We start from the raw sequence: 18,092 nt of genomic DNA on the forward strand, positions 1-18,092 counted from the left end.
TATGCTGGTAGTTACACGTTTTGACTGATGTTGTAATAACTCTCAAATCACTGTGGCAAAGAAAGCCTTTCTTAAGCTTCTAATGTGTTCTGTCTCAGTGCATAGTGGTCCCATCACAGTGTTGTCCTACTGCGAGTAGCTGCCTGAGTCAGCTTGCAAGCCAGTTTTCTGGCTGACCTCTGCAGGATATCTGGCTGATGCAGAGTTCCAGAGGAGTGGGCCAAGCCTTGCTGCCTTTCCCATGCCAAGTGGAGCCCTTGGCTGGCATGAAACTAGTGCTGCTGCTGCTTTGCTTCCCTTTCTGCCTCCTTCCTGAGGGATCTCAGCACTGGGAATGCAGAGTATGCAAGGGCCCAGTGTTCTGCTTTGCCACCTGTAGCTCCTCCTGCTGCTGTCTGTCCAAGAAGGTATGAGATTATTGCTGTGGGACGTTAGTTTGGGGTACCCTTTCCTAGAAATCACCAGAGAGAGAGAAGGTGAAGGTTAGGATTTCCCAGAGTGTTAGCACTCCCCCTTTTCCTACCCGTTCATTAGAGCAGTGCTCTGCTCTGTGCCTTCCTGCTTGCAGCTAGAAGTTCCTCTGAGTGGAACAGCATAGTTCTTAGAGGGTCTGGGTGCAGGAAAAACACGGCGAGTGCAGCACAAAGAGCTGGAAGAGAAGTATGTCTGTTTCAGGGAGCTGGTAACCATTGCCTTAACTGAAGATTGATAAATTGTTATGGTAGTGCTCCATCCACTGTTAGGAAAATGACTTGTTGGTTGTGCGAGGCTGGATGCTGTGTGTGCCCCAACTCCAGACAAGTTGGGCTAACTCAGTTATTGATGCTCGACTCTGGATAAAGTTTTTGACCTCAAGTAGGAGTTGTTAATGATTTATTCTTCCTGTAATTCATAGTACTCAGGAATAAGAGATTGTTAAAGGGAGTGAATTTTGTGGTTTTCTGATAGCTTGGCAGATGACAGATAGGAAGATGTAATTGGCAGCGTGTGGCTGTTACGATAGGGAACAACCAGCACCTTAATGTCACTGATCTGAGTTATCTGACATCTCTGTTTATACCTTAAGGAAACATCACTTTTTCCTTTTAACTAACAGAAGCAAATTAGTCAGGACCACCGCTGTCAAGTGTCTACATGAAATGAAGCCTAGATATTAAATTACAACCTTAGTGCTAGCTGTATATCAACAAAGGACGTTCTCTCAACAAATCATCACTTCTTAAATGAAAAAAAAAGAGCCTTTTTTATTTACTTTGTGTGTACGTGAACTAATTAATAATAAAGCCAGTGTAATGCAGGCAAATCCTTTCACAGCTGTCTCATACCCTCTCACAGTATGGCTTCCATAGAATTTCACAGCCATTCCAACTAGATGGTGGGGAAGGGAAACCACCCCTAATAAACTGTTAATGTTCATTGCTTTTATGGAGCTCTGTTCCATTGCTTGGAGGAAAGCATTCCATATGCTCTCTATTTTTATAGAATAATTATAGTCACTTCTGGAGGGGAGGAAGTGGAGAGTTGCTGTCTAAAGTAAGAAGGGAGATAGGATCGATGGGTACAAACTAAGCAGCGTTACTTAACTTGAATGATAAAAGATGCTGCTCTTGAGAAATTTCTAGTGTGGAGCTCTCTGATGCTGCATCAGAATGAAGCTGAAGAAACATTTTAAATTTGTTTTTAATTTCATATTTATAAGTAAGACTTGGAAGCTGCTGTTTCTTGTCCTGTTTCTGTGGGTTGAATTGAGCTTTCAAGTGATCCATTTGTGACAGGCAGAGAAACCTCTAGTTGAGTGTGAGAATTGTTGCTAATGAACTGTTTTTAAACAGACCTTTGCTGTGGGCATGCTTACTGTCACAACAACATCTCATTGCCTGGAGCTTTGGGAGGAATACATGTGAATCCCCTTTTGTGTGGGGGAGAGTGAAGGAACCAGAGGCAGCTGTCATAACGCGCTTCTTAAGATCCATACTGTGGCTCCAGTAGTTTAAGGATCCTGTTGAGAGCGCACAGGATTGAATAAGGCAAGTTTTGTTGTTTGTTGCAATTGATTTTGCAAACAGTATAACGTGAGTGAAATGTTCTTGCCAACAGACCACGTTTCTCAGCAGCAGAGCTGTTGTTTGGTGGGCTTAAGTAATTTATTATTGCCTAGCAGTGCATGTCAGACAGAGAAGTGCTACAGTGAAAATACACAAGCTGGCCCATCCTATTGATGTGTGGATGTAGGAACAGCAGTCGTTACTGTACAGTACGATGTGTCCCAGCCCTCGCACCTTATTCAGCTGGTGAGCTCTGAAAGAACTGTGGTGTAGTGCCCAGTCCTAAAAAGCAAACAGGTTTCTTGCAGAAATGTATGGTGACGTATATTTGGTGACGTATATTTGGTCTGTTCAGGAATGGGGACATTGTGAAATTTATGGTCCCTCTTATCCCTGTGCTTCGTGACATGCATTCATTAAATCCTACTCTGGCTTGGTGAGCTGTATATGTGTAGCCAGCACTACCTTAACAGCGGGATTAATGGAGATAGAGAAAATAGGCATCGTTAACTAAGTATGATAATTATCAAGCTTTGGAATTCTCTCAGGCATTTAGCAAAACCCTGCAGCATCTTTGAGGACACTCCTCAGTAAAGCAAAATAGTAGATACAGGTCTCTACTGGAAGGCAAGTGTTTGGGAAATTCCAAATTGAAAATGCATTGTTAGAATGGGAATTAACACGTGGTCCTATTGCAGAGGTCACCTTTCTTATCAACCCACATAAACCTGATGTTCTATGTCTGTACTGGTTTGGCTACACAAATAATATATGATGCCATAGTAAAATGTTGTCATGAAGTGACCTTATTATGGAGCAACAGTATATATTTCACCACTCTCCTGTGGGTTTGTTTTATGGCTTGAAACGAGGATTTAATCTAGATTTAATGTTGTTATAAATTAATTATCTGTTATTAAAAATACATTTATAGAGCTTGAGAGATATGCAAGATGTGGAGTTGTTTAAACCTCTTTGAATGGTTTCCTAATAATTCATTAATAATTAATATATAATAAATTAAAACTAAAGCTCGTGGTCTTAGCTCCCATCTACCTGCATAATGCAGGATTTGTTGCTCTTTCGTATTTAGACAGTTTACGTGACAGATGTATTTCAGTTCAGAGTCTAACCAAGACTTAATTCTCTGCATTCTGGCTTAATCACCGTGACCCATCTGGTGATAAAGGAGCTGCAGTTCCTGCAGTAAATGGAAAGCTCTTGGTTGGAGTTCCTTTGAACAGTACGTTGATGGCTCTGTATGTTTTTTAAAAGCATACCTACAGTGCAAGTCTACTTAATTATGTCTTTTCAGATCCAAGTTAGTGTCTTGGTGCAATCTATTGTAGAAAGGGGGTAAAATTGGAGTTAGGAATAGATTTATTTCTTCCTAGTGTCAGTAAAATCTTTCAGGATTTCTCCCCATGTGCACACTTTTCCACTGCCTATTTAAAATCACTTACATATTTCTTTGAATGATTAAATGTAGACTGTGTATTGTAGATCAAGAGCTTGGATGTGAAGTCTGCTAATGAAATTACCTTTTTTTTCCTTTGCCAGAGAATTTGTTTCTCAGTAAATTTGAAACAGCTTTCTCAACTCTGGGTCAAAAATACTAATGATAATACAGTTTATCTTCATTTGTTTTTGCGTAAGTGGAAATTAAGATCTGGAATCTCATAGAGTCTTTTGAGTTGGAAGGGACCCTAAAAGGCCTTCTAATCTAATGCCAATGCAGTGCGCAGGGAGATCTGCAGCTAGATCAGGGTGACGGTCTTCAGGGATGGGACATCTACCACCTCTCTGGGCAGCCTGTTCCAATGCCTCACCACCCTTATGGTGAAAAAAACAACAAAAAAAAGCATCAACGAATGTTCTGAAGTCCAGCCTCAATCTCCCCTTTTACCTTGAAACTATTTCCCCTTGTCCTGTCACAACAGACCCTGCTAAAGAGACTATCCCATTCTTTCTTACAACCCCCCCTGGAGTTCCTGACAGGCTGCTCTCAGCTCTCCCCATAGCCCCACCTCTCAGTCTGTCCTTCCAGGGGAGGTGTTCCATCCCTGGGATCATTTGTTCTGGTCCTCCTCTGGTCTCACTCCAACAAGTCCCTCATCTTTTCTGAGCTGATGACTCCACATCTGGATGCAGGATTCCAGGTGAAGTCTCACCAGTTCAGAGCAGGAAGATCACCCCCCTCACCCTGCTGGCAGTGCTTCCATTGGTGCAGCTAAGGATATGCAGTGAGGAGATCTAGTAGCAAACTCATTTCCCGTGCAACTCCCTCTTTCTGTTACTTCAGCTTACTTTGCATCTCTTCTGCAATGTAAATCTGCAAAGCATTGGGCTGCAGTATTACTGGCATGTAGGTTTCCATGCTTCTTGTACAGGATTCTGGGCAGTGGTGTGGTTGAAGTGGTGTCTGTGTTGGCTGTGAAGCCTAGAGCTGGGTGTGGTGAACATGTTGAACTGCTGCTGTAGTAGTAGGGTCCCAGTTGCAGGAAAGCTAAAATTGCTTGAGTGGTAAGGAAGTCTGCAAGTCCAAGCTTCTTTCTGATAGCGGGATTAACTATGACTGATAAGTGTTTGTGTGCAGGAAAAAATGGGTTTTGATCACTGAAGTATCAAGAGTTTGAATTATGGAGAAAGAGAGGCAGAATATTCTGTATGCAATAATGTATCTAATGATAGAGTAGTTCTTGGGAAGACTCTGAGATACTTTTGTGTTGTTAGGAAACTTCAGGAAGGGACATGTGGCAGAAGAATAGTATCAGGTTGGGGTAGAACTGAGAACTGGCAAAAGGAAATGAGGCCAGTGACGTGGAAGAGGGGAAAAAACATGGAGAAGGAGAAAAGAACTCGGGATGGTCTCAATCTCCAGAGGTCCCTTCCAGCTCCTATGATTTGTTATTCTGTGATGGAAATAAGGTTTGGCATTCTAATAGTGATGGTAGCTGATCCATGTGGTGTATTTGGTGCTGTTCGTTGTGTCCCGGTCTTCCTTAAAGAAATGTCAAGTTCTTAAAGAAATGTGAAGGTTTCAGAAATTACTTTTTCCCTGCCTTTCATGGCCCCTCATGGGAAAGGAAGAAAAGAGCGTTGTATAAAAATGGACCTCTAGATGCTGATGTACAGTTATACGATTGTACAGTTATACAGTCTGTAGGGAAACAGAGGTTATACAGATGTTTCGTATGAAAGATTACTGTGATAGGAAGATAATCTTTGATAAATGGAAAATGCTCACTGATATTGAAGGTTCACTGTAAACTCCACAAAGGAGCAACCTCCAAAGAAAGAGTTCCTGCCTTAGTGGTAGTCAGCCCTTAAATGTGATCTGGGAGAGGTAGAGCCAAGCTACACCCCTTCTGGTAGCGCAGGTGAAGGTAATTCACCTGTGTTCCTACTGCTGGCTCATTGCTTGCCTTTGGTGGTTAATCAGAGGCTGTGATCAGCAGTTTCTCATACAGCTGATAAATGCAGTCTCAATATCTCAGTAAGGGTCACAGACGAAGTATGGATTGAAGGGTTAATATTCTAGTTTCAAAACTGTCCCAACACCTGTAGGTGATTTTCCCTTCTTTGTGGCAATGATACCCTCAGTACATAAATGACTTGGATGCAGGTTAGGTTCTGTGCTGTTCCCCTACTTCAACTTTGTGCACACTGTCTCTATTTGGATTTTGGGATCAGCTAGCAGATCAGATGTCCAAATTCCATGCTTTAGGACATAGGAGTTATTTTTTAACCAATGGACTTGGAAAATGAAGGAGCTCTTTTCCCTTAGCAAGAAAATTCTAGTTAGAAAAATGTCTGGGCTATAACAGTGTGTGTGTAGTACCTCTGGTTGGTTTCATTAGCTGTTGTGTACACCTCACTTTAACACTGCAGATACATTTTTCAAGTGTAATGTGAGGCAGCCCCACTCCTTTCTCTCAATTAAGGTGGGGAACGTGGGGAGGATGTTTGAACTTTCTCTGCTCTGAGCCCAAGTGAGCCTCAGAAGTCGTGAAATGTAAAATGCACAGAAGTTCAGCAGGGCTGGTATGTAGGTGTCTGTTCAAATGCACTTTTGCCCTGGATGGGTGTGCTCCATTCAGAGCATTTAACAGCCATTGGAATGGAAGTATTTAAATATTTGGATGATGCGGTACCTGCAATAAATTCTGGAATGTTGTAACATACTGAAATTCAAGAGAGAGCAGAGCTGTTTTACTAAATCATTATTGGCCTTTATGTGGGCCATACTGTACTTCAAAATAATTGTAGTAAAACAGCTGTTGCAGACACTAGGTTATGCTGAGCCATATCTTTGCCTTGGACACAAGCTGTTCTAATCAAGTCACATCTGTGTCTGTCAAGATGCCAGGAGGTTCCTTTATGTATAGAGACATGCAGAAAATCATAGGAGCTGAGAAAAAAAATTATAGTTGATTTTTTTATATTGTTTTATTTGTTTTTTTTTGGGGGGGTGTCCAGTTGGGTCACTGCTGATAGTGTGGTGACTAGAACTAAGAGCTGAAGGATTCACTTATTTCTCTTTTCCATTTGGTTGTGTAAGATCTACTGGAGAGGACTGATGTGTTAAAGACGTAGACTACAGGGGCACGTCCAGGTATAGGAATGGTCCTGCATAAGCTTTGCATCAGAAAGAGGATCTCAGTCTTTCTTCTACCATTTTTTTTTTTCCCTCATGATGAAATGACATTTTCTAACAATTGATATAATCTATGTAAGGCATTTAAACAGATATGATGGTACCCTGGTAATATTATAGTGATAAATTACAGAATGGTGCAGGTTGGAAAGGGACCTCAAGGACCGTGATGCTCCAATCTTGCCCCCAACCTCCAACATTTAATAGTAGACCAGGCTGCCCAGGGCCTCATCCAACCTGGCTTTGAACACCTCAAGGGCTAGAGCATCCACAGCCTCTCTGGGCAGTTGTGCCAGCACGTCACCACTCTCATACTGAAGAACTTCCCCTTGATATCCAACTGAGATCTTTTCCCCTTCAGCTTCAAAGCTGTTTTCCCTCGTCCTGCCAGAAATTATTGGAAACAAATTCCTTATGCCCTAATCTTTATCAGCTTTGATTATGCTTGGTGCTTACAAGCCTTGGCCACGTTTGCTCCATCTTGTTCTCTACAAAGATGAATTATATGTATTTAGAAACTCTCACGAGGAGAAGCAAAGATGCATGTTCCAGTTAACAATAACATTGTGGTCATGTGGAGGCCCTTAGTCCTCCAATACTGGAGAGCATTTGTGCCAGTGTGGAATGAAGTTTTAATGTTTCAGACTTTAGTTTCAGTCATAATCCTCTATGCAGGCACATTGTATGCGGGCAGATTTCCAAATGAAGTTAAAATAGAACCTACAGATCCTGTGTTCCCTCTGACTTTGATCGCAAACATAGGTCTTGAAGATGATTTAATGCCACCCCTTGTTAAAAAGAGCTCAGCTGAAACCCACGTAAGCTCCGCATTTATCACAAACACCTGATTGGATATGACAAGGTACTTGAAGATCAAGAATGCAGTGTGGCAGTTCTGTTCTCATTATCATGTCCCATTTTTTGTGGCTCTTTTCCCATCTCTGCCAGTGTCCAGTGCTGAACTTATTAATACCTTAGGCTGACTGATCACCGATGTGAAGAGGTTTGTTCACCTTAGCCAGATAGCACACAGGACTTCAGGTGCAGAGCCAGGGCAGAAATGATCTGCTGGGAGTTGGGGCTGTCGTAGTGTGCTTGCTGAGCAGAGTGAGTCAGGTTTTGGAGAAGAGGCAAACAGTGACAATCGTAGGTTTCGTTCCCAGTGAAACCCTTGAAAGTCCATGGCTGTGAAGTACTCCTTTTTGTGCAAAATTGCATGAGCAAGTGCTGTCCCATTGGATTCAAAGCTGGAACAGGAGAGTGCCTGCTGTTCACTACTACTTAGACACTGACTGAAACTGTGCTGTGCTGCCTAAATGAAAGACTCTCAGGAAAGGCTGGTTTTCCAAGGAGCGAGCAAAAGAGGCAGTTACATGGAGGCTGAGGCATATTCAAAAGAGGGGCCTTTTTGTGAAGTAAAATGAAAGGCACAGGGCAGAGAGAAGTTCATCTAGCATCTCCTTAAAGGGAGGAAAGCCTCCTATATATGGTCCTATGGGCAAGATTTCAGATAGTTGTGCATGGATTTCAGTATTTTGTGTGCTGAATGGCAGTCAGTGTCGGTGGTCTATTTTATGCTAGGAGGTATACTCTCTGTTGACCCAGCCCCATTCAAGTTGCCTACTGATTTCATACGGGCACTACAGTGTGTTTCTCCAGCTCCCCAAGCTTCAGACTGAGCACGAATCAGCACTGCCAGACAAAGTGGTCTCTCAGCATACAATGTCCTGCAGCAGAGTGCGGTTTGTGGCTCTGTTTGAGGAAATTAATAGTTTCACGTACACAGAAATAATTGTAGAGCCTGTTGACTCCAGCTGGTTGCGGAGAAGGCTGCGGGTCGAGTTTATTGCCTCTAACAGGAATGCTTTATGCAGAGAGGCTCTCTGAGCTGACGCTGATGGGTTTGGTTTCAGAGCAGTCCATCAGCACCTGTGGTCATTACCAGGCTGGTGTTCTTTATTTGAAGCAAATTATTAATCTTTGCAAAGAAAACAGGAAATATGCTAAGTTTATAAAGATGATTGTTCTTTTGCTTGATGAACTGGCTTCACCTGCGAGTCCCATCTAGTGCATTTTACTGGCTTTCTGTCACAGATGAATCAATCCCCATTACGCGAGGCCTGACTTGGAATATTTTACAAGGAACGTTAATCCGTTTACAGCATGAGCCTCAAAACAAAGTCACCATGCAGGCTTTTAACGAGTGTTCCTTCCTTGTGTTATGACATGAGGGAAACATCTCAGCCTTAAAATATCAGGGACACAACAGATATTAGATGGACTTTGAGTTTTATGGGGTGAGCAAACCATGGGAAGCCTCTGTATCTATGCTGTAGTTAGTGGTGTTTCAGAATTTGTTCTCAGTCAGCTGTATGAACAGGGAGCTAAATCGGTTTTCTTAGTTTATGGTGAAGATGAGAAATGTCATTGTACTCCTAAATTATTTAAATCACTGCTCAGTTTTGATGCATCATAATAGTACAGTTGCTCTCAACAGGTCCTCTTGATCAGTGGGACATCTTTTCTGCTCACAGCTGAGAACTCTGGCTCTCATGTGGTGAAGGTGGTGAAAAGCTTTGAGCACATGTTTTGAGTCACCTGGCAGCGTGCTGAGGTACTTGCTTAACAGCGGGATGGATGGAGTGGGACCTACAATGTAGCGCTCAAGTTGCACGTTGAAAAGTCATGGCTAAAACTACCTGCCACCGGGGTTTTAAGTAAAGCAAGGTGACAGCATGATGGAATGCGGTTTGCCTGTATCTAGATTTAAACATGGAATTGGTAGGCATCGTGAGATCAGTTGTCAGTTGCAGTTTGTGATTACGTGTGATAAAAGCTAATCTGAACATAAAGGTGACATTGCTCAGTGTTTAAACACCCTCCGATTAGATGGAGAAGGGACTCTTCTTTTTTTTGTACAAAGCAGAGCACATCTTAGTGTGAACAATCCCAGCTGATTTTTTCCTGCCCATAGGGAGCAGTGTTCTGTGAGCAACAGGCTCTGGGTGTTGCAGGTGTAGGGGCTGCCAGGAAAGTGCTGGACAAAGAGAAGCTGAGCCTTTCTGAGCCCTAGCAGAGACATGGGGTGTTTGTGCTTTTAAAGGTGACTTTACCCAAATCTCTTTTTGAAGACAGCATTAATATTGCTGCTGTTAATATTGGTGAAAGCATTTTTAAGCAGCAAGTAGTCTGTAATGGATGGGTGCATTCTATGAGGTGGATGTGAGCTAGCAACGTACCAATAATGTGAATGGCTGACATCCTTAATGCTGCTAGAGGTGAGGCCTTCTGTGCATGTCCAGCAGTATGTGAAGCTGGACTGATGGTTTGGTGCATGTGCTGGGGGAAAAAAATAAAAATAAAAAAATTGGATAAAAAAAAAAAAGCAGAGTGGGAGAAAAGTGAAGACTTGAAACCTGTATCTCTGATCAGTAACACCTTGCAGGGATCGGTTTTAATCAAACTTAACAGTTGCCTAAATGAAAGGTAAACAGCATTTCAATGACATTGACCTGAGTATTATATTTGAGGTGCTTCTGAGGCAAGAATACTAGAAAAATTGCACGGCTGAAGGTGTCAGCAGAATAGATAAAAAGCAAATGTAGCCTAATGAACTTCAGTCAAAATAACCCAAAGTGGATGACAAATAAAAACTCAGGAGTTCAGGAAATAACCTGCATGTGGTTGGAAACAACGGTGAGATGTGATACAGATGTGCACTGCTGATACCAGAAAGCACTGAGGCCAGTGGCTCATCCTTTGCTGGCGTGTCAAGTTAAGCTCATGATTGTTGTTGTCTTTGGGGGCATAGGTTTGTGTTGGCGTGGCAAGCAGAAGCTGCTTAGTATACAGCTGCATTCATTTATGTCTATGGGGTTTCTGTGTGTCAGGATCTTTATGTACAGATGGCTGGCCTATGAGTGAGGCAGCTAAAAGTTCAAAAAAAAACTTTTTTTTAATAAACAATGCGTATTTTGTTTTAGCAACTAAAGGTTTGTTTGCTGATCTTTGTATGTTTGTTTTTTTTTTTAATTCACTGTTGAAGATGATGATTTACTTTTAAAATCAGTGAGAGTTGATATGACGGGTGTCTCCTTGAGAACTGATTACATATGGACTATCATTCACATACTGTTTGGACCACTTTTAGCTTATATGGTGTCGTAAAACTTGGTATCAGCAGTTGTTGGTTACTAATGTGAATTTTGAAGTCAAGAGATCTTGTTTTGTCAGTCTTTGCTTTGGTGGTGGTAAAGATTCTGTGGTTGTTCATATGTCATTTCAAAAAATACTTTTCTGCTTCAGAGCTTCAGTGCTATCTTCACAGAAGTCTTTTGAAGGCTAGTTTAGATGTGGGCTTCCAAATGGTATGCGGAGGTTATGGAAGTACACCTTAATATAGCAAGCCAGCTTAGATAGCACTGCATCCCACTGCTTGGTTTTGTGGTATGATGTTAAGGAACGATAAGGGATCAGATAAATCAATTTACTGTTTCTGCTGGAGACAGTAAAATTTTCAATACCTGCGTGCTAGTTTTATTTTATTAAGCCATAATGTATCTTCCATCTTCATTCAGACATAATGGAGGAGACTATTAAACCAGAGCAATGATACTTCTACAATCTCGGCAATTGTTAACCTATTTCCTGTAGCTAACGAGACGTGATTTCTGCACTATTCTGCTCTGCAGTTGTCACGCTGTCTCTTTTTACCAATCTTTTCAGCTAATCTCCAGGCACTGCTGCTGGGATGTTAAACACTGTATGTGTTGATGTAAATTGCTGGCATTCTGTAGAAACCCTTAATTTAAGATGTTGGTTTGAGAGCTCCTACCCACCCTAAAGAGACAGAGAAAACTAAGTGGGGGCAGAAGTTTCTTCTGCTTGTTCCTTGGCAGGAGAATGTTTTCTCTGCACTGACCATGTGGAAGATCGCGGGGATATTGGGGGTAGCATTACTTTTTTTGTGCGAAAGCTGACCCTGTTTGGGTATTGTTCACAGGAAACTTCTTGTCTCCCCCAAGACAGTGTTGTGTTTGGGGTTTTGACTTTGCTGCAAAAAGGTAACAGAACTGAATGGGTGCAACCCTAAAGCCCTCACCAGAACATTCACATGGAATAGCAATAACCCAAGTGTGTCTACAGGGTGCGTGGTACTGGTAATGAATTACTTTGTTGAAACATCAAGATCCTCTACTTGAGCAAGGCTTACATGTGTGTGATGCCTCCAGGCTTCCTTGGTACAGCATTTTTGAAGTTTCTCCTCCCTTCTCTAAACTCAGGAAGGATGCATCATGTTGGTAGGTTAGGCAGTGTTTATTTCCCCCCCTCACTGCCCCATCCCATGAGTTAATGTGGTTGGAGCCAAAGGATAAGTTCAGGTAAACAAACCTCTTGCAGGAAAACTGCAATTATCTGTATCCTCATTTTGCCATTGCAGGTTTGTGTTTGCCATCAAAGTGCATGTTGTGTCTCCTTGTCCACACAACTTCTCACATGTGCATGGCACTTAAAAAAAAGTGAAATTGTTATATTGATGGGAATGCAGAGAAGTTATTAGTATGTTTCCCCTGATTTTTATATTTGGTCCAACTATGGAACCGTCACAAGACAGTAAGCTTTCCTAGCGATTGTGTTTTGTGTACCTGATTGTTCTCTGGTCTGTCACCCCACATAACAAGTCTCTGATTCTGATTGCTAGAACCCCTTTGATTGCTGCGGGAGTTATTGGCGGCCTCTTCATCATCGTCATCATGGGCCTGACATTCGCCGTGTACGTTCGACGCAAGAGCATTAAAAAGAAGAGAGCATTGCGGCGGTTCCTGGAGACTGAGGTGAGTGTGTTGGTGGTGCAGGAGGCCATCTAGGAAATACTTCTGAGCATAATGTTCAGTCTATATTTGTCAGTTACAGCAGAAGTGATCACTGCTGTCTCCGCACTCCTGTGCTTTGAAACATGTTTGATTATGATGTTAAGTTAGGGTTCCCCTCTGCAAGATAAATAAATCAGTCTTGGAAATATGGTTATGTACTGACGTTTCAATAAGGCTTTTAAAAAAAGTGCTATTTCCTGTTTTATTGTAAGGATCCTGCTACCAGTTATTCCACTCTAGGGCTTGACAAAAGGATTTCTGCATCCCCAATCTGTTTTCCTAAATACTTTTATACTGGTTAGAATTTGTGTTGCTTACTGAATACTGTTCAGATTTATAGAAAGTGTAACTTAATGCTTTTAGGTGTATTAGCTTTGCCATTGTACCAGCCTCTGCTTAAGCAGAAGTGATGTTAAGCGGATGGTCTTCATTGTACTGGCTTTGACAACAGCTCCTGTTCTTCATTTGGTCGGATAAAAACTGTGGCTGGTCGTGTTTCTCCAGAGGGACTAAGGTCTTAATACAAGTTGGAGTTAGAAGGTCCTAGTATGCAGGAAGGCTGTTGTCTTGCCTGTGAAATGGAAGATTAAATCAGGAGTATCCTGAAATAAACATACGCAGCTTCAAGTCCCTTCTCTATTTCTAGCTGGAGGTTATAATAAGCCCATCTTTTTCTTGGTCATTCTCAATATAACTCTACAAGCATGTTTTTAGAACCCACAGTACTACTTTTCCCGGCCATTCCTGTGCTGGTGGCTTGCAAGTCATATATATAGAAGCATGCTTCCAGTCCATCTGGTTTTCTTTAATAGGGAACCTTCTTTCTTTCATCACATTAACACTGGTCATCTAAACAGGAAGTAAGAGAATTATTCTTTTAGAAGTGCAGCTCACAGATAATTTCTGTGATAACCTGTCTTGTTGCTGTTTGGTTTTCTGTTTTCATACTCATGTCTATCTATTGATATTCTTACCCGAGCTAAAATAGTCTGCTCAGCCAGTAAGTAGTCCATGGTGCTCATAGAACCATAGCAGGAGTTCTGAAACCACAGAGCAGTTAGCCTTGTAAACAGGCGACTCTGAGATACTGCAGTGGTGTCAATCCCATTTGAGTGGGAGTAGCCCTGAGTTATTTCTCTCATCCTGTAAAGGAGCAGGCTGTTTTTCATTGTTTACAGTATTGTCCTTCTCACTTTTTTAAAATTTATTTATAAAGAACCATTGCTTTTCTGGCAAACGTGGGACAATATTCATTTCTAAAGTCATTTTTAACAGCATGTCTGTCTGTGATTTATTTATACATTTTCCTGGGACTTGATTGTCTTCTTGAACAAATTGTTTTACTGTGCCTTTCTTTTTTTTTTTCCCCAGCAAATGAGTGGCTGTTAAAATTTGTCTCCTTTTAAGTAGCTTTCTCCTTAAAGTCGTCCTCCTGTATGGTACAACAGAGGTTGAGGAGAACAGTCCCGTCCCAAAACAGAAAAAGAATATCATGAGCCATTAAGTCAGGGCTATTTAAAATAAGTACGAGTAACTTAAGAGGCACTAAAATGTGCAAAAAGATAGTGTGGTCCGCTGATAATAAATGCTGTATTTCTGTCATGTAGAAAATACTGATACTGCCTCCATTAGCAGAAGTCCTTGGGTGCATTACTGTGACACCAATTCAATTTCCAGTTTGTGATTGCATTGTGTAATTCCTGATGGAAATGATTACATGTGGAGTGAGGATTTTCTTCATAGTATTGCTCAGTTTGTCAGCATTTGATTGTTTTCTTTAAAGGTGAGAGATTCTTGCAGGAGTTATTAGATCAGCTTTATTGTCTTATTCCAATGTTTAACTGGATTGGTTGTTTCCAGTATAAGCTTCTCAGGGATTCTCACACTTAGAAATGCTTAATGGTATCGGACTTGACTTCATAGCTTGTGGAACCCTTGACTCCAAGTGGTACGGCACCTAACCAAGCTCAGCTTCGCATCCTGAAGGAAACTGAGCTGAAACGAGTGAAGGTTCTTGGCTCTGGAGCCTTTGGAACAGTATACAAGGTAAGAGTCTTCTCTACATGGCACTGACTAGCCTTGTTTAACTTGTGAACAGCCAAGTTCTGACCTCGTTGCTGTTGGTACTCACTAGTGAGAGTTTTGCAGTAGCTTTAGTGAGTTTAACGTCAGATTCCAGAATAAAATAATCTAGTATTTTGTTTAATTTGGTGTGCTTACATCGTTCCGTTTGAAGGCAACTGTCAGTGAGAAAACAAAGAGGATCTAAGGACATTTGCTGGCGTACAACCATCCACAAGGGTACAACCCATAAGGGTTTAGTTTTGATGTAAGAAGTTGTTTTCTGAGGCTTCTTCTTTTTTTATTGTTTATTTTTTTTATTTTTTGCTTTTAATAGCTTATTTTGTGTATTTTCAGTTTTGATGTTCAGAACTGAACTGCATAATGTGACAAAATAGATCAAAAAGAAATGTAACTGGGGGAGATTTTTATGATAGTTGTCTTATTAGTCTAATGTCACTTTGCGTTATCTTTCTAGGGTATTTGGGTCCCCGAGGGAGAAACCGTTAAGATTCCTGTGGCCATTAAGATCCTTAATGAGACCACTGGTCCCAAAGCCAACGTGGAGTTTATGGATGTAAGTCACTTTGAGTCTGGGGGGGATCTTTTTCCATTCCACAGTGATTGTTCAGAGCAATTCCTTGCAGTTGTTTTTCTTAAATAGCAGAATTAGGTTTTTTCTTAGGACCAACATCATGCTGATGTAGCATGTGCTACAATGTGATGGCCTACACACAAAAGCAGCTCAGTTTTCATAGAGGTGTGTTCTTGTGTGAGTCCTTGACAAGCTGTCTCTGTGTTAATGCATTCTCTATGGTGGCAATGCTGTCAAACAGTAAACACCAAACAAGGTTACACCTCAGCTGGGGGTGGATCAGTGCTGCTTCTCTGAAGTAGAAGATCTGGACTAATAGTATAGGGCAGTGCTTTGCCCTGGTCAGATTATTGCTTGTAGACATTAGTATTCTAGAACCCTAAGCATGTGGTAACATCAGTGCCAAGGTGGAAAGGGCTGGGTTTTTCAACATGCTGTTGTCGTGGACCTCAGGATGTCTGGAGTTTGCTTATACGTGGTCATTCCATCACTGGAAGGCTCATCACTGCTCTGTATCATGTGCCAGCAATTTTCCATTTCTATGACAGAGAGTACAGATATAAGAATTCTGGGGCAGTATCTTGCCATGAATGCAGGTCTTCACTGGTGTAGCACTCACAGGAACACATACTTCACTCTGTTCTGCTTCAGTTTCCCTGAGAACTAAGCACTGAGTCTGAGAGCAGTCAGCAACAGTAAAATGTAACAGGGAGGGAAAAACAAAATATGTATGGATGTTCTTTGTTTAGTCTTTTGCTTTGTGTCAAGATTAAACCTCACTGACGCTGAATGTTTGTGTCCAAATCAGAGGCACTATTTTGACAAATAAGAGCAGTTGGCAGTTTTTTTTGGTCGGACTCTTGTGTGGACTTGAAAATTATATAGGACTTTTAAATTTTGAAGGTCTGCTCAGTGTACAGCCTTAATTTGATAAGCGTTAATGAGACAATAAACCATAAGGAGATTGTACTCCCATTATATAGTCTACTGCTATGTCTGAAAATTAATAAGATTGTACAGTTACAGCTCTAGTTTCAAGCAGATGATCACAAGTTCTCACAATGGAACTAAAGCTGTGCATAGATCAAAGTGCTTCCTGTGCTTTTTTAAAGAGCGCCGCACCTGCACATTTAAGTTGATGGCATGGAATAATCATTGTGTACAAACAAACAAAAAATGGGCTCTGTTGGGATGAAATGAATTGCACTAAAGGGATAAAGAGGATTAGATGTTTGCTTAAAGGACAAAATAATGGTCAATGGCAAAGCTCCAGTTCAGTGGTCCATTGAAGTGAATGCCTAGGGAGTGGAAGGCTACTGCCTGCAAGCTGCGCGTGTGCTGTTTGGTGTCAGTATATGGTGATGGAGATTCCATTTTCAAGTAGATGAAATTGATATTGCCACATGGAAGTCACTGGAAGTGTGCAGTTTTTACTAGATGAGGAGCTGACCTTATGATAGAGAAACAGTAGTTTGATATCAGTTAACCTTGAAGCATGACTCAAAGAACATGTAAAATCCCAGTTAAAAGGCCAAGTTGATTATTGGAGGCTTTGTAGCTCAGCATCATCAGCTGACTTACTTCACTGGAACTCATTTTCCTCCAGTGTGTGCGTCTGATGAATGGCTCAGAAATGGAGAAGTTTATTAAAGATAACGTAGAGCTTGCACATGTAATGTGCAGCCACTCTAGGAGAGGTTTCTCCTTAAGATTCTCTCGTGAGCCTCTGATCTAGTAGTAGTCAGGTGGGGGAATGGTGTTTTTGTGTTATGGGTTATCATGTGTCCTAAAGGTCAGTAATAACCTGAAGGTTACTTATAGCTAAAAAAAATTAGACCCCATTGTCAGCTGATAGAATTAACAGTGAGACGGACTTGAGATGCTTTGCATCCATGCTCCATTGGATGTGTGCGCAGTTGTCTGTAACATTCCTTGCTGTACAGAATTGACAGGAGGACAAACAGATTTTCCCACTTTTGCAGTAATATTTCATATGTTAGTACAGAAGTTCCTGCCATCCTTGCCTCCTAACTCAGCCATCATCTATTTCCTGAAACAGCTGGCATTTTAATAGATAACATTTTATGTAAATGAAGGGCCTAGGAATTGGTTATGGTTTTCATGTGACCACTGTTTTCTGTCCCGGAAGGGATATAATTTTATGCTGATAAGCTATTATGAGGAGATATTCTTTAATGGAAGATACCTAAGTGAAGTTAGAGTGGAAAACCGTTTTATTCCTCATCTCTCTGAGGCTTTGGTCAGTGTAACTGTGCTGGATGAAATCTATTGACGTTATCTCATTAGGAAAATGTATGAGTGCATGTGAGAGCACAATCCATCAGTTGTGCTTTCAGTAAGAAGGGTGTTATGAATGGCCTTTGTCAAAAGCAGTTACTTTTTAAAGTTATATTGGAGCTAACTGCCATTGGGAGCGTAATGGACGTTGACTTCGGTGAAGTGCCTGACAGTCATTTCAGTGGGAAGGGGAGGTTAATGGGAAGGAAGTATCATGAGTTATCCTCTTGACTTTGCTTTTTTTTTTTGAACTTGTCAGGAGTAGGTGTGCCTTTGTTAGCAATTCTTACTCAGCCGTGTGTGTCCTTGTACTTGCAAGGAAAGCTCAGTATTCCCTTTAGAGAGGCTGTGGGAGATGTGAAGCCTCTTGCAAACTTTGGTTTGTGTACACAGGGGGTACTTGGGACACTTGGCTGTCTACAGCAATAGCTGGTAGAAACAGCAGTGCCATGTTCCACTGGCTCTGCTTTAAACTTGTGATGTTGGCAGAATGTAAGTCTTAAAGTGTTCTGAGATCCTCCTAAATGTTACGCTGAAAGTAAAGAACAACAATTTGGCTGCTG

The 18,092-nt window shown here is 41.5% G+C and overlaps 1 protein-coding gene across 10 annotated transcripts in view; it reads left to right on the forward strand.

The window, feature by feature from the left end:
* ERBB4 (erb-b2 receptor tyrosine kinase 4) overlaps positions 1 to 18,092 on the forward strand; it is a 480,224-nt gene that overhangs the window by 367,570 nt on the left and 94,562 nt on the right. For all 10 annotated transcript variants that reach the window (XM_032445687.2, XM_032445688.2, XM_032445689.2 and 7 more), the window contains 3 exons: positions 12,404 to 12,536; positions 14,499 to 14,621; positions 15,115 to 15,213. In XM_032445687.2, the coding sequence (XP_032301578.1) occupies positions 12,404 to 12,536; positions 14,499 to 14,621; positions 15,115 to 15,213 (355 nt within the window). The remainder of the gene's footprint in view (positions 1 to 12,403; positions 12,537 to 14,498; positions 14,622 to 15,114; positions 15,214 to 18,092) is intronic.

Source organism: Coturnix japonica, chromosome 7 (genome assembly GCF_054131305.1).
Source record: "Coturnix japonica strain WE chromosome 7, WE-NBRP24, whole genome shotgun sequence".
Classification (NCBI taxonomy): domain Eukaryota; kingdom Metazoa; phylum Chordata; class Aves; order Galliformes; family Phasianidae; genus Coturnix; species Coturnix japonica.